The following is a 23,239-nucleotide window of genomic DNA, read 5'->3' as shown; positions in this document are numbered from 1 at the left end:
TCCCATATTGGGGCTTTCTGTGGTGGAGATTCCGCCAGCAACACTTCCTCCTGTTTGGCAGGCATGTCTCCCAGGCACCACCAACCAGCAGTCCTTGCAAAGCCCTGTGTTTTCACAAGCCCTGACATGATCATCAACTCTTGTACATTATTGATAATGTACAAAAATAAATCAGACCGATGCTGGAAATGTAAGGAGGTGGTGGGATCGATGTACAATGTCTGGTGGACCTGTAAAAGAATGAGGGAATTTTGGGATTCAGTCTATAACGAGTTGAAAAAGATGTTCAAAATTTCATTTCCCAAAAAACCTGAAGCATTTCTTTTAGGGATTATTGGGAGGGAGATTCCAAAAAATTTAAAGAAATTATTTATATACGCAACCACAGAAGCGAGAGTTTTGATTGCACAGAATTGGAAAAGTGAGACGATGCCATCAAAAAAAGTTTGGCTGATTTAACTGATGGAATACGCTAAGATGGATAAACTGACAAGACAGAGAAGGGATCAAGTGAAACAAAAATTTAGTAAAGACTGGAATATATTTTTAAAATACCTGAAAGACCACTGTGGAGAATTAAATTTTTTGACTGGTTTAGATTAACTCTTGTAATAAGAAAGTAGCAAAAAATTGGTTACCAATAAACTAGATTTATTATGATATGCATTCAACCAAGAACTCTAAAGGACCCAAGTAAGAAGGGGAGGGAAGTCAGAAGTAATTAGAATATTAATGAGTCAAATGATTAAGAATATATCTTTGTTTTTCTTTATTATGATTTAGAAACACATGTACATCAACAAGAAACTGAAACTTTATACTGTGATCTTACGTTAAGAAAGCATTTCAGTTGTTAAAAACCAATAAAGATGAATTGCAAAAAAAGATATATGGTCAAGACAGAGGGAGAGGGGAAATAGACCTACTCAAGCTATTTAAAGCAGGTTATTTAATTTAAACCATGCCTTCTAATACATGAGACTCTCAAATGCTGCTTGCATCTACTATATATTTTGGATGGTTGTTTGCTTGTTTTTGACACAGAAAAAGCCCCACAAAACCACATTGCAGTACTCCTGTCTTGAAGTTACCATCACTGGATAAGTGTGGCTAGGTTATGTCAGTCCAGGAGTTGCAGGCAGTGAATCAGCCTCAGCTGAGATATTCTTTTTGCCACCAAGGCTACGTAACTATCAAGAAATAAAGAGGAGTCTAATAACATTCCCAGACTACACACTTTGTGATTGAACACATCTTCCTTAAGAATTAAATTAAATTAATTAAATTAAATTCCTTAACCCTTTCCTAGTCTGTGATTGCTTTCAAACACCACATAAAAGCTTCTTCTGGGTGTGATTGGGGTATTGATGACACACATCTTCTGACGGCCTCATTCAGCAGCTTCATGCTGAACAAATGGGGGACAGAAGGGATCCTTGAGGGACCCCATTCCACAAATGTCATGGAGCACAAGCACCTTGTGGGACCACTGGGAGTGGGCAGCGTGCCTCCATTCCTGAGAGCATATCCTGAAGATTACCAGGGTCAATGCTATCAAGCGCTGCCAAGGATCCAGCATAATCAGCAAGGCCACAGTCTTTCTATTCCAGGACAGAACCCGTTCACATCCAGCGGTACCACTGTATTCGGACAATTCTCCCAAAGTATAGAATCTTCCTGAAGGTACTTTCCAGGGACGTTTACTACATAGGATGAGTTGTACATGCCCTCTTCATTTACTGGCTCTGCTCCCGTTTCCTAGGCCGGGGGGGGGGGGGACCACCAGCTCTCCCCCCTTCAGCATACCATGCTAATGAATCACCACCTAGCCTTCATCTTTATGCACCCAGATTTAGCTTCCATTATTATTTTTAATATACTCAGTGATTTTCTTACTGAGAAAAGGTGGGGAAACTCACCACAAAATTAGTTTCTTGCAAGCCCAGTCACAGTGACACCCTGACAGGCAGTGACCAAGTGTAAGATGTGATTTAAAAACTCAAGCAGACAATGATCTGGATTAGAAATGGCCACAACCTTATTGATTACAGATATAGGTGGATTTTTGGCTCAGGCATTGGGTGTACTGCATATCCGTTCCAGGCCCCCCCCAACAAAAAAATTAATTAATTTTAAAATGCTGAGAATATGCTGTATATGTCTTCTTCTCCCCTTATGTTTAGAATCTTAAGAAACTAAGGTCTGTTTAGTCCAACATTTGATTTCCAACAATGACCAGCTAGCTCTTCCTTTTATTTATTTCATTTTAGGGACAATGGCATCCAGCTCTTCTTTTAAAAATGGTAAAAATCAAAAGTGGTTGGGTGCTCCTAGTGTCACTCAATTTATGTTAGGAAGGCCATTTACCACACCAATTGAGGAAGCAGCCAGTTGATTATGGGGCACCTTGAAAAGAATGGCATACAGAGTCATTGAAATCCAATGGGAGTCTAAGCCCTGTTAAAGAAGATTCCAACTAAACACCAGGAAGAACTTTTGGACAGCAAGAGCTGTTCCACAGTGGAACGGTCTCCCTTGGGAGGTTGTGGGCTCTCCTTCCTTGGAGGTTTTTAAGCAGAGGTTGGGTGGCCACCTGTTGTGGATGCTTTAAGCTGAGTCTTGCAGTTCAGGGTTGGACTATATGACCCTTGGGGTCCCTTCCAACTCTGCAATTCTCCCCACACCTGAGGCCGGCTGCTTCCTTTTTGTTTCCTGAGGCGGCCTGTGTTTCCCATAGCTGTTGACATTCTACAGGTGCAGCAATTTTGCCCTCCCTGTTTGGAAAACCCTCGCACCTGCCCAAATGAACCCTTTTGCCGCAAATGCACCTGCCAAGTTGGTGGTTTAGTTTGATTGATTTTATATTTCCATGCTGCTTTTCATTAAACCAATCCCAAAGTGGCCTACAAGCAATAAATAACAATAACATGACACAACAGAATTTGTGGGGTGTGAAACACAGAGCAGTCAAATGCAACATTCCTAGAGTGGATGTGTTTAGACATGAGGAGGGAGGTTTGTTCAACTAGTAGATAAACTTCTTGTTTCCTCCTGGGCTGGGACAAACTTCCTCCACATGTGACCCGAGGTGGGCGTGACCTCACCTGTGCTGGTTACAACAAGCACAGGGCAGGACACCACATCTAGCTCCTCTTCATTTTGCTTCCCTTGAAGAAGCATCAGCCTGAGATGCACTCCTGGCTTCAAAAGAACTATCTCCTCATGGAATAGATTCCAGGGGTATATATTTTGTAACTTAAGTCTGCCTTCTGGGATCCATTTGTGAACAGGATGAGTGAGCAAACTATTTTATACTTTTATGTAAGACTGCTGTGTCTATTCTCTGTGTGTGTGTGTGTGTGTGTTTGGTTGTGTCCGCCTCTTTGTGCCCCCCTGGACCAGAGCAGGCCAGGCGCTCCTGTCTTCCACTGCCTCCCACAGTTTGGTCAAACTGACGTTGGTAGTTGGAGCACACCGTCCGACCATCTCGTCCTCTGTCTTCTATTCTTTTTAGGAGGGAGTAAAAGGGGAATTGAAGACAGGAGTGCCTGGCGTGCTCTGGTCCAGGGGGTCACGAAGAGGCGGACACGACTAAAGGACTAAACAACAAAAAAGGGGAATTACCAGGAAACTTATTTTAGAGGCTTAAACAAGCCTGGCAAAAATGCTGTCCGTGGTGTAAGTTTAAAAACTGTAGAACTTGTTAACACAAGTTGGGCAGGATATAATTAAACAATATATCCTCTCCTGCCTCCTGAACATTCCCACAAACAGAACATGGCAAATACAACCGAGCCCATTTCCTGCCCCGCTGCGTCTCCCGCGGACCTGGCTGCCCAAGCGACGCCTCTTGGCTTCGCCCCGGCCGGGCGCCCCCCCCCCCCCCGCCCGCTGGCCCGGCCCACCCCCTGGCCTTCGCGGCCCAATAGCAGCCGGCCCTGGCGGGAGGTGTGTGCGGGCGTGGGCCGGGGACGTGGGCTGCTGTGTACACGGCGACCTCATTTCCGGTACCTGCCTCTGCACGGCGGCCCCGGGCAGAGTGCGAGGGGCCAGGCCAGCTGGGACCCGGGAGGCGGCCGGCCGGCAGCTGCGCCCGGAGGGGAGCCAGGGCGGCCGAGGCCAGGTGTGCGCGACCTCCCTCCTCGGCGGAAGCGCAGCGCGCGGCTCGGCCTTTTTCTGCCGCGGCTCCTTTGTGCCTTTAAGCGGCGCCTCCAAGGCGCACATCCAACCAGTGAAGTTCTCCTCCGCAGCAAGAGGAGGAGCTCTACTGGTTGAATCGCTGTCTGTCAGGCGGGCTCCAGAAGGGCGCCGGTGACCTTCTTTCCGCGCTTATTTATATAAAAGCGCAGGCAAGGCAAGGTGGTTGCTGCGCAGCGCGGGCGCCTGAAGGGCCCCTGGCGCGCCGTCCGGTGAAGCTCCGCGTCGCCTGTCAGGTTTGCTCCACGGTATGTGTGTATTCCTTTGCGCCCCAATGCTAGGCTTGTAGCCGCCTTTCCTCCTGCTTCTAACCTTCCTTCCTTCCTTCCTTCCTTCGGGGAGGACAAACTCTAATGGGGACAGAAGTAAGAAGGGATCGTTGGGCTGCCTGCTTCCCTTCAAACTTTGCAGTCAAGAAGAAATGCAACAGGTGTAGCAACTGGGAAAGTTTCACCTGGGGAGAGAACGCTGCACATGTTGAATTCCTGCCTGTCAAAGACTGCAGAGAGTATAGGAATCCTTTTCAGATTAAAAAGTGGAAACCTTGTGTTTGTTTGGCTGCGTATTCCTCTCTTTCAGCTGAAATAAAACCTAAGTGCAGCATAATTAACTTTGTCTTATATGGTCTTCTCCCTTTTTTTGGTCTAAACGCAGAGTTTAAGCTCCATTTTTGTCACCTTGTAAAGTCCAGATATAGTGGTACCTCGGGTTACAGACGCTTCAGGTTATAGACTCCGCTAACCCAGAAATAGTGTTTCAGGTTAAGAACTTTGCTTCAGGATGAGAACGGAAATAGCGTGGCGGTGGCGCGGCGGCAGCAGGAGGCCCCATTAGCTGAAGTGGTGCTTCAGGTTAAGAACAGTTTCAGGTTAAGTACGGACCTCCGGAACGGATTAAGTACTTAACCTGAGGCACCACTGTACAGTACTCTAATGGTATTGCATAAATAGCTTGAGGGGGAAATGTTCCAACAATATTCTTGTTAAAATAGGTTAAAATACAGTAGGTCAAGATCTCTTAGCAATTATTATTTATTTCAAACTTTTAAAAAGAGCTATGTGCAAGTTATGCCGGGATTAGTGGTGATAAAAGTGTGGATTTTCCCCAGCCCACCTTCTTCCTGGTCTCAGGAATCCAGGGGTCACAGTTCAAATCCCTGCTCAGCTCTGAAACTCAGCCGGTGACCTTGGGCCCATTGCTCCCTCTCTGCCTAACCAGCCTGGCATGCTGGTTGTGAGGATAAAGTATGGCAACCTACATTTGTGCATGCCGCCCTGAACTCATTAAAGGAAGGGTGCAGTACCAATGTGATAGGCTAGCAAAACCAGTATCTTACAGGGCGGGGTACAAATAAAAAAATATTATTGTTGTTATTTTTATTATTATTGGCTAGACTATTTGAGGATTATGTAAACGATTGAGTTTCACAGAACTCCTCTTCAAGATGACGTGGGGAACGATGATCTGTATCAATTCTTGTGAATCAAAAGCTCAGGCTGGGATGATGTATTTGCGTTTTATCACACTCTTGGACTTTGTGTTGGTAGACTGCGCCCTGTATCCTAACCAAAGGCTGGGGTGTTTCAAAGAAACTGCCTGTGAATTCTGACGTAAAGGGCCTTAAAATATCTATAACAGAGTAACATAGAGGTTGGCGCAAAAGAAAGATCTTGTAAGAAGCTGCCATCACAATTTAGGTGGTAATTCTTTCTGTTGAATATGTGAAGTATTTCTTTGGTTTTGGATGTGGGTCATATGCACACCAACATAGGTGGGTTGATTATGCTGTCTTGGATGGGTGATAGTGTTATCCTTGAGACGAGGGCAGAACAGTTATGTCCCTGACATCAACAATAGTTGGAAGCTATCCATACCCACAAAGCAGGAGGCTTGTTGCTCCTGGGTGGATTGATGAATATAATTTATTTTATAAAAATGTAGTATTTCTGGCAAATGGCATTTAGGTGGCAGACTAGACAAAATTACCATTTTATCTGAATTATCACTTGTAAGCTGACTCTTGTACCCAGCCTTCAACTCATAACTGGAGTTAGTATAACACCTTAGTAGGTTGTAACTGCACTTTGTAGGTGAAATACGTTGCTATACTATACTGTACTGTACTGTACTGTACTGTACTGTACTGTACTGTGGTACATTGGGATGCAAACGGGATCCATTCCAGAGCCCCGTTCACGTCCTGAACAGAACATAAGATGCGACTGCCCGTGCACGGGTTTCGTTTCGCCGCTTCCGCACATGCACGTGACGTCATTTTGACCGTCTGCACATGTGCAAGCGGCGAAACCCAGAAGTAATGCGCTCCGTTACTTCCGGGTCTCCGCGGAGTGAAACCCGAAAATAATTATCCTGAAGCGTATTTATCCAAAGGTATGACTATACTATACTATACTATACTATACTATACTATACTATACTATACTATACTATACAGTGGTACCTTGGGTTACATACGCTTCAGGTTACATACGCTTCAGGTTACAGACTCCGCTAACCCAGAAATAGTGCTTCAGGTTAGTAACTTTGCTTCCGGATGAGAACAGAAATCATGCTCTGGCAGCACGGCGGCAGCAGGAGGCCCTATTAGCTAAAGTGGTGTTTCAGGTTAAGAACAGTTTCAGGTTAAGTACTTAACCTGAGGTACCACTGTACTGTACTATACTATGCTATAATTGAACTTGTGCTGTACAATGCATAATAATGAAGGCTGCTCCATCATTTTAGTGGGATTATTTATTTCCAGGTAAATGCTAGAAAGATTGGCCTGCAAAAGCATCTAATTATAAGTTTAAACCAGTGGCAACAACACTTTCCTTGGTGATCTTTCTGTGTTCAGAGGCATATTGTTCATCTTATGTCAGCAAAGTGTGTTTTGGTGATTGACCTTGGTGACTCCCCTGCTTTCTATGATCCAAGTACATAGGATATTCCTTCTCTCCCTCCCCTCCCCCACTTTCCATTTTGGGAAAGCATGGCATAGTTATCATGGGACGTGGGAGGAGGAATCTTGCCAAGTTACTTGTGCCCTGCATTGCTGCAGTAATAAGATGGAGGTAGGGATTTTGGAATTGAGGATTTGTGTGGATAGATTATGTTAAACCTGCTTGCTTTACTTTCAAACCTTAACTATTTGTTACTTTTTCACCCTTGCCTTTTTCATTAATATAATGTGAATTTCAAAGTTTTTGCATTGGAATAAATGTAGCTGTGGACCAGCATTGCACGTCTGGTGTCCTCATGGGTAACAATGGTTGCCTTATCAGGTTGGATTCCCCCCCCCCCCCCATCACAAGAGTTTTATTAGTCCAAATGTGATGGGTTGTTTTGATGTAATTCTAGATGGGAAACTTTGCCACAAAATACACTTTATTAATCTGTTTTAATTTACCTGTTGAGATTTAAATCAAACATGGAAAGATTAGTTGTGGAGAAATTAAAAGCTTGTTGTAGCAAGTAAATGAAAGTAATGTTTCAAATATTTTCTTTAATTTGTTGAAGGAATTAATTTAAATGTAAGAATTGTCTGTTACTTATTTAGACTCATATACCTTCCAGCTTTTGCTCTCATCCATTAAGCCTAAGCTTCCATTTGTTTTTTTCCTCTTTGGGATGGGTGTGTAAGAGATAGGATTTATTCAGGTCATTTTTAAATTTAGGCCTCTTGTGACTAGGTGTATATTCATTTTAAAATGAGCATTTTAATGTATGTAAATGAAGCGCCTACCATAGGGGTGTTACTGATACTGCAAAGGCATGGTATTGTTTTTGTGTACATAACACCAGCAGAAACAAGGAATGTACTTATCCGTAATCTTTTACTACAATTGTGAGACTTTTGACTTGTAGAATGCTGTTAATATTTCTACAGAGAAGTAAAACAGCAAATTTGAAGACCTATTGCACAGCTTGTTAGAATTTCTGACAGGTTTTAATAAAGAACAACAAATAAGGTTTTTAATTATATTTCCTATATGTTGCAGAGTTTTTCTGTTGTGTCTTCTAAGGTTAGCTGTGACTTTGATAAAGTGTATGACTGATTGATTGATTGATTGATTGGTTGGTTGGTTGGTTGGTTGGATGATATAGTGATGTTAAAATATATGAAACTGAAACAGGGATTTGTGTATGATGAATATTCATTGTGAAAGCTATTTTCTGTAATTGAGACTTATAAAGGGTGGAAGAGTCCAACTGGAGAAATGTATGAACATAAGTAATTGTGGTTCTCAGGACTGTTGTAGGTGACATAAATATAGTTTTGTTGCACAATTTCAGCTTTAGAAATGTAACTATTTCCAGATGGGTAGCTTATGTGGCAGCAAAAGCAACGAGTCTTGTGGCATCTTAAAGACTGGGTGATATTCAACTAAGCTGTAGGATAACAGATAGGTAGCCGTGTTGGTCTGCCGTAGTCGAAACAAAATAAAAAGATTCCTTCCAGTAGCACCTTGGAGATCAACTAAGTTTGTTATCGGTATGAGCTTTCGTGTGCATCTGAAGAAGTGTGCATGTGCACAAAAGCTCATACCAATAACAAACTTAGTTGGTCTCTAAGGTGCTGCTGGAAGGAATCTTTTTATTAAGTTGTAGGATATCATCTTAAACAAATTTATTCTTGCTCATGACATAAGCTTTTGTTGTCTACAGTCCACTTCAATGCAAAGTATTATTCTGGTCAATGCAAAGTGTTACTCTTTCAAATTGCTTTGTTTAAGAATGACCACCTTAAGGTCAGTTACACAGTTGAGTGCCAGGGAGCAAGACCCTCTCAGCCCAAAGGAAAGCAGAGCAAGATGTTTGGCATCAGCTTGGCTCTTGCAGTTGCCAGAAGGAGGTGCACAAGACGCCATCCGATTGTCTTGTCCGGGTTTATGTAGAGTTTACTCCTTTTATTCTCCCAAAGAGGCAGCAGGTATGGATTCTTCCTCATGGTTTACCGTGAGTATAGCCACAAGTTGGCAGAGGCTTAGGACCAGAATTTTCCTTCTCCTAGTTGGGCTCCCTTCCCAGGTTGATGAGCCCCATTTGCCCCTCACTTCCCTCTACAGTGTGTGCAGAATCCGCTTTCTTGACCGTTGGACCCACTCTTGGTCTTGTCCACTCAATCTGCTGGAGCCTGTCTTCACATGCGGGGGAAGTCTGTAATTCACTGAGGGTTTGAGACCCATTGGCTACCCTCACCTGGTTTAGGCAGCCTGTTGAAGCCGTTCCCAGGGTGTGGCCACAAGTTCAGTCGTTTTCAACCTATTTGAGTCCACTGCTCCCTTGACCAACTTACATTCTTTCTGTGGCACCCCAGTGGGGCTCAGGAGCCCCGCTATTTGACCCCTTGCCTGCAGAGCTGACAGCCTCTCACCCTTTTTCAAACACCTTCCCTTTTGGAGTGTTCTCCTCTTCCCTCTCCTGAGGAGTCCTCTGAACAGCTGCTGCTGCTGCTGCTGCCCTCGCACCTGCCCCAAAGAGAGGGGCCTCCTCACATTGCCCCACAGGGGCCTGGGAAGCACCCCCTGGCCAGCCCCAGAAGCACCATTCGCCTGGGGAGCTTGTAGCAAGGGCTGCTGCAACAAACAGCTGTGCAAGCCTTTGGGAGGCAGAGATGCAAGAGAGCATTAGAGGAGGAAATAAGCAACTATCTTACTTTTCAAATATATCCGAAGGCAGTCCTGTTTAGGGAAGTTTTTAATGTTTAATGTGGTATTGTGTTTTTAATAGTCGGTTGGAAGCTGCCCAGAGTGTTTGGGGAAACCCAGCCAGATGGGCGGGGTATAAATAATAAATTATTTATTATTTTTATTATTATTATTAACCATCATTCAAAGCACCCCAGGGTGCCAAGGCACACTGGTTGAAAACCACTGGCATAGTTAATAGCATAGTTATAACGAGCTTTACTTTTCTTCATTTCATATTGTTCTCACCATGGCTACCAATTCCAAATACAGTATTAGGCAAGCTTGGTCTGATATTGCAAAAGTTTTTAGCTTTTTAAAAACTAAATAAAGGTAAAATAAACTAATTACAGGTAAACTAAATATGCTAATTTAGATCATCTAGGATATTAATCTTTAAGGTGTCAGAAAACGCACTCTTTTTAGAAATAGAATTATTTTAGTTTGTATCACATACTGCTATCTCTAAGCCTTGGGCAAGTAAATGTGTAGTTAAAACACAACAAAATTATGCTGCATTGGATATTTGGGTGGTTGCACCTAAGCATAATATACTTTAAAGTCGATAATCAGTCATTTTTGTTAATTTTCATTGTTAATTTTCATTCTTGGCCATACCTTATTAAAGTTTGGGGGAGGGGGCAACAGACTTGCGGAAGTTTGCATGTGCCTTAGCTGCATTTAAGAGCCCCCTTTCCATGTTCTGTTTATCTTATGTATGTAGTACTCTTTTTCTTTTTAAGTGAAAACACTAGAAATCCAGAATTCATGGTGAATCTAACAACAAGCAAGTTCACCAAGATCGCTAATCTAATCTTTTCCCAAATTTGATTCTGAATGTGGACTTTTGCTTTGGTTGCCACCTCTTTTCTTGGCCCTAGTCCTAGGCATTTAGCAGCAGCCTGGCATATAGAAATTAAGCTGGTGGTTTTTTCCTCATAACTTTTTCTCCATGCCATGAAATATTTCATTTTCTTAGTTTTTTGTGTGAGCCGGACTGTTAAATTCACAGGACGAAGTCTAAGGGTGGAAATGGCAACCTTTGAAATAGTATACATAAGAGAAAATGTAAGAAAAGGCTGGAATATTTATTCAGTTGCAGCAATATGAGTCACATAAATTAAACAAACAAAACTTTTTGGTATGGACATAAAAGGTTGAGAGAAGATCTGCCTGGAAGGGGCAGGTCCTCTGAAATAGAAAAGCTTTTCTAGGCTCCCTTGCAGGAGAGCTGATAGGAGGAAATAATAGTGATCTCATGCACATAAATCTTGAAGATATTTAGCAAAAGTTAAAAATGGGAAGAAAACAGCAGCTTAGAGCACAACTTTTAATGCACTGCTTAAGCATGAATTATGCAATATTCAAGATATAGTTGAAATCTTTGTAAAATAGTTATGTGTCTTGCGCTGTAGTCCCAAAGAGCTTTGAAGTCTGCACTTTGCTCAGAGAGCTAACATTAAAGATACCTAGACAGAAGCCTTGGGCAAATTGATAAAACCAGGCTTGTTCTTGATATCTAGTATCTGCTTGTATAGATCTTAATATATGGGACTAATAATTTACCTGCTGATTAGATTTTTTGAAAGTGCAGTTGCTAGATTGGATAGTAATAGACATACCTTATTAAAGTTTGGGGGAGGGGGCAACAGACTTGTGGAAGTTTGCATGTGCCTTAGCTGCATTTAAGAGCCCCCTTTCCATGTTCTGTTTATCTTATGTAGTACTCTTTTTCTTTTTAAGTGAAAACACTAGAAATCCAGAATTCATGGTGAATCTAACAACAAGCAAGTCTGCCAAGAAAATGGAAGGGAAACATATTATGGATACAGTTTTTGTTTCTAGTTTTCCAAGAATCTATTGTAAATGGTAAGTAAAATTTGCATTTTGTATATTATGCAAACCACTCTGATTTCTTTAAGGCACTGTGGAAAGAAACTATTACAGATATTCTTGCTTGAATAGGTGTAAGTTGACAAAATAGTATTTTTTTATAATATCATAACTCCTGGTCTGTCTTGTTTCACATCAGCTCAAGAGTTCAATTCTTATTTTATTGATGGCTCACTCACAGCGTTCAAAATTAGCCCATCTAATTTTGACTGGCAGCCGACCTTTTGTGAGGCAGTGCAGTTTGGTGCCTAACATCTTCCCCTGGCAATACCACACCAGTCAGTTGGTCTGTGGGGCATCAGGGCACCAAAAGACATGCCTCTTTTGCTGCTGTACTGCCCTGCCTGATTGACAGGGTAGCACGGTACCAGAAGACACATGTGCTGAAACATCCTAGGCAGCAACTCTTGAAGGGTCTCCTCTGCTGCTGAGGAGAAGTGCTGATGGGATGCTGCCGAGGAGAGGAACTGTTTGGGGCTGCCACTCAGAGCTTCATCAGTGCTGCAAATGTGGAGCTGTTCATTTGGCTGCTCCAACTTCTTAAGCAGCTCTAGAAGCTTCTGCACTTCAGCGTGAAGCTTCCTCATTCTGTTCCCTTCTTTCTATTCTCCAATACTGCGGAAGCCAGCTGATTCCCCCTGGCCTTAGAGTCTTCTCCCCACGTTGGAGATGCGGAAGAAGGGGAGGGAGGGGGGAGCTTCACCAGACAGAGAGAGAATAGGAGGAAGGGGAGAGGAGCCGGCAGCAGGAGCTCTCCTGCTGCTGCCTTGTGGGGTGAAAGAGTGACGGGGTTCTTTGGATGCTGAAGTGCAGAAGCTGCCAGAGCTGCTTACGAAGTTGGAGCAGCCAAACAAGCAGCTCCACATTGACAGCGCTGATGATGCTCTGAACCCAAACGCTCCTTTCCTTGGCAGCACCCCCAGCACCTCTTGCCGAGGCCATCAGCATCCTGCTGCCACCTTTGCTGCTGTCCCCAACGGCCACCAGGAGCAGCCCTCTGCTGCTGAGGCTCGAGAATCGCTGCCTGAGGTCAGACAAAACCAGACCCAGGCAGCTTCCACCAAGTAAGAAAAAAGGACGAAGCGAGCGGGGAGATCTGCAGGGAAGAAATATATTACACATTGTGTTTTGGCACCCACAACCCAGGTTCCAGGTGTCATGTGACGCCTAGCTTTCCTATTCCAATTTTGAGCACTGCTCACTCAGTAGCTGTGAAAGGACTTGATGTGTCAGGTGTCATAATTTATAATAAAGTATGGATCTCAAAATTATCGCATGGAATGTGAATGGACTTAACGAAAAAGCAAAGAGAAACAGGGTGGCACATGTTTTAGAAAAACAAAAACATGACATAATATGCCTGCGAGAGGCCCACGTTGCAAAAAAAACCATAAAAGAGTTTTATCAAATAAGAGACTGGGACTAGACTTTATCTCTTCTAATAATTTGATAAAAAGTGGTGTAGTAATACATGCAAAGCCTTATTTGCATCCAAAACTACTACCAGAATATAATATGAACTAAAGCTGAAAAGCTTTGAAGAGATAAGAGAATGGATAGTGGATTGGTTCCAATATTATCAACTATTTGAAACATTCAAAATAGATTTATAAAAGGGGTTTGCGACATAAACATCTAGATTGGAAACAGATTTGGTCAACTCCTAAATGAAAATTCTTTCCAAAATGTACTAACTCCTCCTTGACTGGGAAGTCAGTTGTTTGGAGGGTGCTTTGATTCCCTTTCCCTGCACTTGTATCTTCTCTGGGTGGGATTTCAGCAGTCAGATTCTCACACACATTCCAGTCCTGAGTTCTCCTGCATTTCTGTCTTGTGCTTCTACCAGTAACAATCTGTCAGGTACTCATCCCAATTGTGTATATTAAATTTGTTTAATAATTAACTATATTACATTCATTAAAGGTGTATTGAATTATTTAATAAAATATATTAGTCATGTATATTAACTAATATTATATTGTCAATACTTTAATTAACGATATGGAAATTTAATTCAGTGCTGGCACACAAATTCTATGTCAATGTACTCTTGCAGCCCACTTGGTCTGAGAGGGTACACCACCCAGGTCTATGGGAAAGAATGGCACGTTGCAAGTCTCGATAAATAGCAATGTCTAGCTGTGAAAATGACATGATTTAGGATAGCGGTGGTATTTCACAAGTCTTAGAGCCAGAGACTAATGTAGCTATCTAGTCATTTCAGCTTAGAATCGGAGACTGGATGCTCAAAGAAATTCCCTCTCACGGGTTTCTACTCCTCACCTTCTGGGGGATTTTTTTTCCTGGGTGTTGGAGAATGATGCTACTGTGTGTTCCTTCTTAATGAAAAAATGTAGACTTCTACATTTTCTTATCTGTCCTGTGCCTATAAATAGCATTACAGCAGCATAATATTAAATTAATAATGCATTATAGAATTCTGTTGTATTTATTTTACTAGTTTAGAGGATCTAATCTTAATGCATTTTATATTTTTGATGAGTAAAGTGCTACTACATCTCTCTTTTATCCTTGTAGAAGATGAAGGAGCCTGTATGTTTGCATTTTAAGAACTGGCAACTGGGCTTGTGAATTGTCTAAGGATATCCTTAAATCTGAGAGAGTGGCATTTGGGGATGCAGAAACTGGCCAGGGACGGACAGCTGCTTGGAGCTATAGCCACTACTCTGGAGCTGACTTATGATGTCAGGGTGTATAATAGGCGTTCCTGGGATGATGGGAAATGCAGGGAATTAAGGAGAGAGAGGTTAGTATGTAGGGTATCCTACAACTTTGATTTCAGGAGTATTTAATGTGTTTGTAAATATGAATAATTTTATTAAAACAAAAAGTAAATAGTGCAGGAGCTACTAATTACGGAATATAACTACTTCAGATGATATCAGTACTTGATTAGTGGAATGTGCTTCATGTGTGCCTTTGTATGGGGTCTAGAAGCTGCAGCTAGTGCGCAATGTGGTGGCCAGACTGCTCACTGGAACAGGTTACTGGCAAAATGTTAACTCTTTTGCTGAGAAAACTCCACTGGTTGCTGATCTGCCCAGGGTCAAGGTTCTTGTGCTAAGTCCCAAAGCCCTAAACTCGGCCCTCCAGATGTTTTGGGACTACAACTCCCATCAGCCCTAGCTAACAAGACCAGTGGTCAGGGATGGTGGGAGTTCTAGTCCTAAAACATTTGAAGGACCGATTTTGTTTATGCCTGCCCTAAACAGTTTACCTCCAAAGTACCTTACGAGCTGCCTGGTTCCTTGGGATCACAGGAATCTTCTGGTGGGCCACTTTTGGTGGTCCTCCATGCCCCTGAAGTTCAGCCAGCTTTTAGCAAGAGTGATCCTTTAGTGTGGCAGACCCTGTCCTGTGGAACTCCTTACCTGCTTTCCTTTAGGGTCCTAAAAACTATTTCTCAAACCAGCATTTGGAATTTGATTCCCTCCCCCCAACCAAGTTATATTGACATGGTACTTATATTTTTGCAGATGCTGTTATATTAAGGTTTATGTAATATACTGCCTGGTTCAGGGCCATCTTAAGCATATGGGGCGCCGGGGTGCAAAGATCCGCCTGGCGCCCCCCCCCCCAGGTTGCCCAGAGTTGTTGACCTTTTTTAGGGTGGGCAGCAACAGAGAAGCCCAAGAGCGGGGGTGGGCACCTGGGGGGGGGTGCAAGCAGAGCCCAGTGCAACAACAGTCAAACCCGGGGTGGCAGCGACTGAGCGAAGCCAGGTGCCTCGTGTGAGCAGCGTGCGCTGGGCAGGCCTCTCAACAGCCCACCAATCCCAGGCGCGCAGGAGGGTGGATCCGGCCGGCTGGCTGCCACAGCGCCTCACTCGCCCGCAGCAGAAGAGCTGTGGTGCTCTGACAGGCCCTGCTCCACTTCCCAACCCCCAGACTCTCAGCCTGGAGCCCCTGAGAGCCCACGCCCAGGTGCCCCACACCGCTAGTGCCTATGGGTAAGACGGCCCTGTCCTTGTTATGTTTCCTATGAATGTGTGGTTTATAAATACTTAAATAAAAAAGAAATAAAACTATTTATTGAAGTAGATAGATGTTGAATAGGTTATATTCTTGAAAACCTTTTTGAGCTATTTTAACTTAACTTCCACTGTTCTGTATACAGTGGTACCTCTGGTTACGTACTTAATTCGTTCCAGAGGTCCGTTCTTAACCTGAAACAGTTCTTAACCTGAAGCACCATTTTAGCTAATGGGGCCTCCCGCTGCCGCCGTACCACCAGAGCACAATTTCTGCTCTCATCCTGAAGCAAAGTTCTTAACCCGAGGTATTATTTCTGGGTTACTGGAGTCTGTAACCTGAAGCGTATGTAACCCGAGGAACCACTGTACATAAATACAGGTGAGGGGATGAAGAGGAGAGCAGGTGCTAGTATGACTCCTCTCCCTCCCTCCCTCCCTCCCTCCCTCCCTCCCTCCGTGTTGCCAGAACATGCCAGTGTTGACCAGAGAGAGAGAATGAGAGGGCATGCATGCTTCTGTATCTACTGCTGAGAAAATGCAGCAGAAAACGGTTTCATGTATAAAGTGTATAACCAAACAAGGAAGAAGATGCTGATATGAGTTGTTGTATTAAGTATGTGTATGCTTTCCCGATATTGTATTGTAACACTGAGTGATGCAATGCATTGGCAGTAAAAGCAAGAAAGAATACCAGTGAAAGGACATAGTATCGTTTTTCTCTTCAGCCCAGAGGAAGAATTCATTCTTGTGCAGTTTCTTCCGCAAACAGATGTTAGTTTCACTGTAGCTTTTCAACTTGTAAATAATTGTGGTCTGTTTGTATTTTGTCATGAATGGTGCTGGGGCTACAGATGGTGTGGAGGCTGCAGCTGTGCAGATGCAGGAAGAGCTGGAATGGGGGGGGGGCTGGAGGAGTGCACTGGCCTCCTTAGGCAGGAGAGGGGGAAAGCAGCTGAGAGAGAAAATTAGCGGGAGTGGGAGAAATAAATTGAACTGAACGGAAATTTATGTTTTGCTGTGAATAGGAATAATAAGCATTGGTTGTGCTGGATATTGATGAGGTAAGACACTTATCTAGGACTGGAAAAATTGCTGTACATATTTAATTGCTAAATAAAAAAAGTCAGAGTGTACTAACATTTCGTTCAGATGTTATGCTGTGAAGTCATGATACTAGTTTCCTAAATGATCTTCTTCTGGGTTTGAGTTCACAAGAAAATGTAGCATGTGATACATTATTCTTGCGTAGCTAGAAACTATGGTACAGTCCAAATAAACAAAATGCACATCTGGAGAGAATCTTGCATGGAATTTCTGTTACTGTGCTTCCTATTGCTGAAGAGGCAATGAAAACAATGACTTGCCTCTAGCACTGTGGATTCAGCAGAGGCAGCATAGAAAACTGTGACTGTGGATGGAATTGCTTACTATACTTCTGTATGGATTACAAGTTTTTTTTCCTTTTTAATATTTTCTTTTTCAAGTTTCAAAATAACAGCATTTTTCTTTTGTTTATACATATCCAATCCAAATTTACATTTAATGACTCCCTCCACCCCCTCTGGTTTCCCTTTCCCCCCTTAAATTCTCCTTGCATATGATTATAGCTCTCCAATTAATTTTAAGTTTTCTATAGAATCATTATTTAAGAAACTTTAGCATAGTTTGCTGGGAAGCAATGTGTCTATACTGTATTTCATATCTCAATTTTGCATTCAGGTTTTCCCAAATGGTGCCCTTATTGAGCCATACTACTAGTAAAAATAAGGCCAAAGTGTTAATTGGAGACCAAGTAGCATTGTGCTGTTGAGTATCTTTGAGAATACATAAGAGGTAGAATTGTACAAAACTGGCAAGAGTTCAATAACTGTTTTGCAAAGTAGTCAAGTAAGAAAAATGAAATAAAACCGAGAGCAGGGCAGAGTTCTAAAAGATTATCTCTAAATAAAGAATCTGCATAAACCTGAGATTCAGCATAGTTTGAAGGCTAAATCATGGTTTGTAAAGACCACAAACCAATGCAGTTATAACATAACAGATACAGGAGAGAGAGAGGGGGGCCTGGACACGTGGCGTGATCACACAGTATTCTGCACTTGAATTATTGTTGAAGCTGGTGTTGTTGTCTTGAGGTCAAAAGTCCTAAATGAGAAGTGAATATTTAACTACTCTTTCAAGGACAGTTGGTAATCTTTCTTTATTGGAACATGAGATTAGAGGGTTGAAAACAACTCCAAAGAGATATGACTCTGGATGGTTTTGGCTGCCAGAGCAGTGCAGCCTGTGGATTTAAAAGACCATTCCATAATAAAAATGAGACACACCGTGAATCACCAGAGAATGTTTTTTTTGGGGGGGGGCGGATCTTGGATTTAAGCATTGTCTTCCTTCTCTCTGCCTGCCCCCACCTTATGGTGGTGAGTTCCTTTACATTTTTTCCTAATCCTGTACTACCTTTCCCCACCAACAAAAGACTTCTAGCACGAAAAAACTATGAATGGATCTATTTATTTGCTATTTATTTTGTCCCTCCTTGCCTATTTGTTTATATGTGCAACATTCACACTTCCTTACTGCTGCATGTGCATTCCATTTTCTCTATGTAAAATTATTTGCTTGGACATTTCATAATAATTAATGAGAACTAAACTATTTCAATGGGAAAAAGCAATATTTTTCTTATCTGACAGAATGAAAGAGATTTAACATGTCCAACTCCCTAACAGAGTAGCTGGCAGAGTAGCTAGCAGTGCAGTGAGGAAGGTTGATCTGGAATACCAATCTGGATAGCTTTAAAAGATTATTAGACAAAGTTATGGGGGATAAGGCTACCCGTGGCTGTTGGGCATGGAGCCTAGTCATCATGGCTATTCTTGAAGGCAGCATGCTTCTGAATATCAGTTGTTAGAAACGGAAGGTGGGTTTTCCACAGGCATCTGGTTGGCCACTGCAAGAACAAGATGCTGGAACAGCTGGGCTGTTGATCTGGTCCAGCTGCTGATGATGATGCACAAGTTGGCCATTGAAAGCTAGCTTGATTCTTGAACTGTCAATCCTTTACCAAGAAATGTAAGCGCACACCTACCAGCACTTGTGAGAATGCCAGGCAGTACAGCAATTCTTGGGGAGGGGAGATGTTTTAAGGGAGATCGGTTATCTCAGATCCCAAGTTATGGTAGCTGTGTTGAGAATTCTGATATCACCTCCAAAATGTTAGTTACATATTTATATGCAATTTAGAGCCCTGTGTGGGTGGGGAAACATCCCCCATGACATGTTTAATTTTTACTATGTATTTTGTGTTTTTTATATTGTATTTTTATGTTGCGAAATGCCTTGATATTACAAATGAAGAGTGGTGTACAAATTTATTAAATAAATGAAAAATAAATAATGCTAGTTTACGACTGTGATTGAACTTGCAAACATGAACCCATGAATTGACTAGACTATTTTTTTCCTTTCCCCCAGGCATTTTTTATCTTTTTATTTATTTCCATTTCTAAGAATTGTACACCACTTGATTATATATTTTAAAACCCTCAAAGTGGTTTACAGAGAGATAAAACAATAAACTTAATGGTAAAATCAGTTTAAAACAGCCATTTAAAATATTCAAAAAAATTTAAAATGAGCTTTGGTTTGCATTTTTCACATGTATGTTCTGGTGCCTGCCATTTTTCTGCTGCATTGCTATTGTATTGTATTGTATTCAATGGGACGTGGGTGGCGCTGTGGGTTAAACCACAGAGCCTAGGACTTGCTGATCAGAAGTTTGGCGGTTCGAATCCCCGCGACGGGGTGAGCTCCTGTTGCTCGGTCCCTGCTCCTGCCAACCTAGCAGTTTGAAAGCACGTCAAAGTGCAAGTGGATAAATAGGTACCGTTCTGGCGGGAAGGTAAACGGCGTTTCTGTGCGCTGCTCTGGTTCGCCAGAAGCGGCTTAGTCATGCTGGCCACATGACCCGGAAGCTGTACACAGGCTCCCTTGGCCAGTTAAGCGAGATGAGCACCGCAACCCCAGAGTCGGTCACGACTGGACCTAATGGTCAGGGGTCCCTTTACCTTTTATTGTATTCAAGGCCCGCCCCGGGGGTGTGGCTTTGGTAGGCATTCCATATGAATGTTGAGTCCATGACTTGCTGTCCTGCTTTTCACTTCTATGAAAAAGCAACATGTGAATACAGTGGTACCTCGGGTTAAGAACTTAATTCATTCCAGAGTTCCGTTCGTAACCTGAAGCACGTTCTTAACCTGTTATGCGTTGGAAGAGGGGTAGTCTTATATGGCGAGTATATCCCAAACTCTATATTTTAACTGGAAAAGTTGGGGGTCGTCTTATACACTGGGAAATACGAAAATACGGAAAATTTGAACGTGGTTTGCACCATTGATGCTATAAGCTACATCCCTGGGTATTTTGAGAGGGAATCATACAAATATGGCAAATAAGTGGCTCATCTTACCTTGCTAAGATATTTGTTTTGCTTTCAGACGCCTAATAAATGCTGAGCGACATACTTTGCTTCACCGAAATGGTGGACACAGAAAGCCAGCTTTGCCCCCTCCTTCCCTTAAAGGATGAGGATCTTGGTAGTCCTTTATCTGAAGAATTCTTACAAGATATGGATTCCATACAAGAGCTCTCACAATCTATAAGTGGGGATAGTTCAGGAGCATTAAGTGTAACAGACTTCCAGTCACTGGGAAATGGAGCTGGGTCTGATGGATCAATCATCACAGGTAAGAATGTTATTACCTAGAATGGATTTGATCAGATTTTGTTTTAATGTATGGCAGCAACCTTTTATGTACCCTTATCACACCTAATACAATTTGAAATACTTGGTTTGCTATATTGCTGAAACATGATTTGGGATTTGTGTAAACCAGGGGTCATCAGTGTGTCCAACAGTACCCCCAAGGGACCTGCAAAAGAAACCCACCATGCCCAAGAGACTGTTTGCTCTCATTGCTCAGCTCTTGCCTCTTCTGTTTAGAACTCCCCGGCTTAAACAGGGGTTGCCAAGATGGGACAGGCACGCTCAGCCATAAACTTGATTGGTAGACACAATACAGTGTGCTTGTCTATTATTTATTAGAACCCTTTTCTTCCATACTCCACCCACCCATCCTCTATAAGTTCAGCTGCCATCAGAATTCCATATTTTCTCACAGGTTCCTGTCATGCAGTTGGAAAATAGTAATTTCTTTCAATTCACAGATATATATTCTTTTGCTTAAATAGGTGCCTCTCAAATATTTTGAGTTGTCTTGTTTAGCTTCCAAACTTATAGGCTTTCAGTCACCTGAGTTTGCTGTTAGTATTTGCTAACTTTTTTTTTTAACTTTCAGACTCTCTCTCGCCAGCATCCAGTCCCTCGTCTGTGAATTTTTCCACAGTTTCGGGTAGCAAAGATGAACCGCCAAGTGCATCGTTAAATATTGAATGTAGAATATGTGGAGATAAAGCTTCAGGCTACCATTATGGAGTCCATGCTTGTGAAGGTTGTAAGGTACTGTCCACAATATTCTCTGCATAACGATATTCCAGAATAGCAAATTAATTACTTTAGAGCTGTTGAATAAAAGTTTTTTTTTAATCTAGAAATTAGTAGTTGGATCTTATTGAGAAGTCCTTTGTGAAGTTAACAGTCCTAGCTCCATTTACCTGGGAGTAAGCCCCTTTGAATTCAGTAAAGCTAGCTTCTGAGATATGGGGAGAATGTGCTGTAAGTTTTCAAGCATGATTACTTGGAAACAAACTCTATTGGCACCCATGTGCCTTACTTCTAATTAATTTTGCTTCAAAGTATAGTGTGTCATTTTTTTACATGAAGTTTTTTGGTATTACAACTTAAATGTAAACTATGATTTAAGATGGAAACTACCTTTTCCTGTGCAGCAGGGCACATAACTATGTTGTTTTACTGTATACAATTCAGTCAGAAAATTACATTACTGAAAATAGTCTGGAATAAGTTTATAACTACTTTGCTCATAAACCAGGCTTTTGTTTGATGTTTTGATAATGGTTTTATTTGACCATTTTGTAAACTGGACAATGGCTTCAGCTTTAGTAAGACTCTGCATTCCTCAGTTTGTTCATACCTGAGCACAACTGTAATGGGTTTGGGCAGGAATGTGCTTAAGTGTGGATTGAGGGATAGCCTCTGATGCTCTGGGTTATCCTTCTCCAACCTGGTGCACCCTAGAGGTTGTGGACTACAATCTCCTCCTCCTCCTCCTCCTCCTCCTTCTCTTCTTCTTTGGCAATCATTCGTAGCCGAGTAAGACTGTCTTCCATAGACACGGTTTTAACAGTGAGTCCGTAAGTGACTGTGGAGGCCAATTCTGGATCCACACATCCTTCCATAGTGGGGACATTGGTTTCCAGGCGGGAGTTGATCACAGTGTGGATTTGCAAGGCGTGCCTCCCTCTTAGCATGTTTCTCCCTTGCGTACTGAGTTCGAGTGTCTTCAAAGCCCATGACACTTTTGGTAAAGGCTGTTCTCCAACTGGAGCGCTCGCAGGCCAGTGTTTCCCAGTTGTCAGTGTTTATACTACATTATTTTAGATTTGCCTTGAGAGAGTCTTTACACCTCTTTTGTTGACCACCAGCATTATGCTTTCCATTTTTAAGTTCAAAATAGAGTAGTTGCTTTGGAAGACGATCACCAGGCATCTGCACAACATGATCCGTTCAACAAAGTTGATGTTGAAGAATCATTGCTTCAACACTGGTGATCTTTGCTTCTTCCAGTATGCTGATACAAGTTCGCCTGTCTTCCCAAGTGATGTGTAAAATTTTTCGGAGAAACCACTGATGGAATCTTTCGAGGAGTTGGAGATGGCATTTATAAGTGGTCCATGTTTCGCAAGCATATAGTAAGGTTGGCAGTACGATAGCTTTGTAAACAAGCATTTTGGTTTCCTTGTGAATCTCAAACACTCTGCCCTTCAATTGGGAGAAAGGCGCACTTGCAGAGCTCAGGCGATACCCTTATGGAAAGATAGGTAGGAGAAGTGATCAACATTTTCCAATGTTACACCATTGAGTTGGATTTGTGGCACTGCAGAGGGGTTATTTTGTACTTGCTGGTGCAGCACTTTGATTTTTTTGGATGTTGAGTGATAGGCCAAGCTTTTTGTAAGCTTCTGCAAAGATATTTAGGATGGTGTGGAGGTCATCCTCTGAGCGTGCACACACTACGTTGTCATCAGCATACTGAAGCTCTATGACGGAAGTTACGGTAACCTTACTCTTTGCTTTCAGCCTGCTCAGATTGAAGAGCTTTCCATCTGTTCGATATATGATTTCTACTTCGGTGGGGAGTTTCCCTTCGACAAAGTGTAGGATCATGGCAGTGAAAATAATGGAGTTGGGGCAATAACACAACCCTGTTTAACACCTGATCCCACTGTGAATGGTGCAATTTGAGAGCCATTGTTATCTGCGATTGTT

The 23,239-nt window shown here is 42.4% G+C and overlaps 1 protein-coding gene across 1 annotated transcript in view; it reads left to right on the top strand.

The window, feature by feature from the left end:
* Positions 1 to 3,940: 3,940 nt before the first annotated feature.
* Positions 3,941 to 23,239, top strand: part of PPARA (peroxisome proliferator activated receptor alpha) — a 36,063-nt gene continuing 16,764 nt past the window's right edge. The window contains exons 1-4 of the mRNA XM_083738833.1: positions 3,941 to 4,482; positions 11,612 to 11,756; positions 20,268 to 20,516; positions 21,129 to 21,289. Coding sequence (XP_083594959.1) covers positions 20,279 to 20,516; positions 21,129 to 21,289 — 399 coding nt within the window. The 5' untranslated portion in view covers positions 3,941 to 4,482; positions 11,612 to 11,756; positions 20,268 to 20,278. The remainder of the gene's footprint in view (positions 4,483 to 11,611; positions 11,757 to 20,267; positions 20,517 to 21,128; positions 21,290 to 23,239) is intronic.

This window comes from Podarcis gaigeae, assembly GCF_964106915.1.
Source record: "Podarcis gaigeae genome assembly, chromosome: 5".
Taxonomy (NCBI): Eukaryota; Metazoa; Chordata; class Lepidosauria; order Squamata; family Lacertidae; genus Podarcis; species Podarcis gaigeae.
This window is presented reverse-complemented; position numbering and strand designations above follow the sequence as displayed.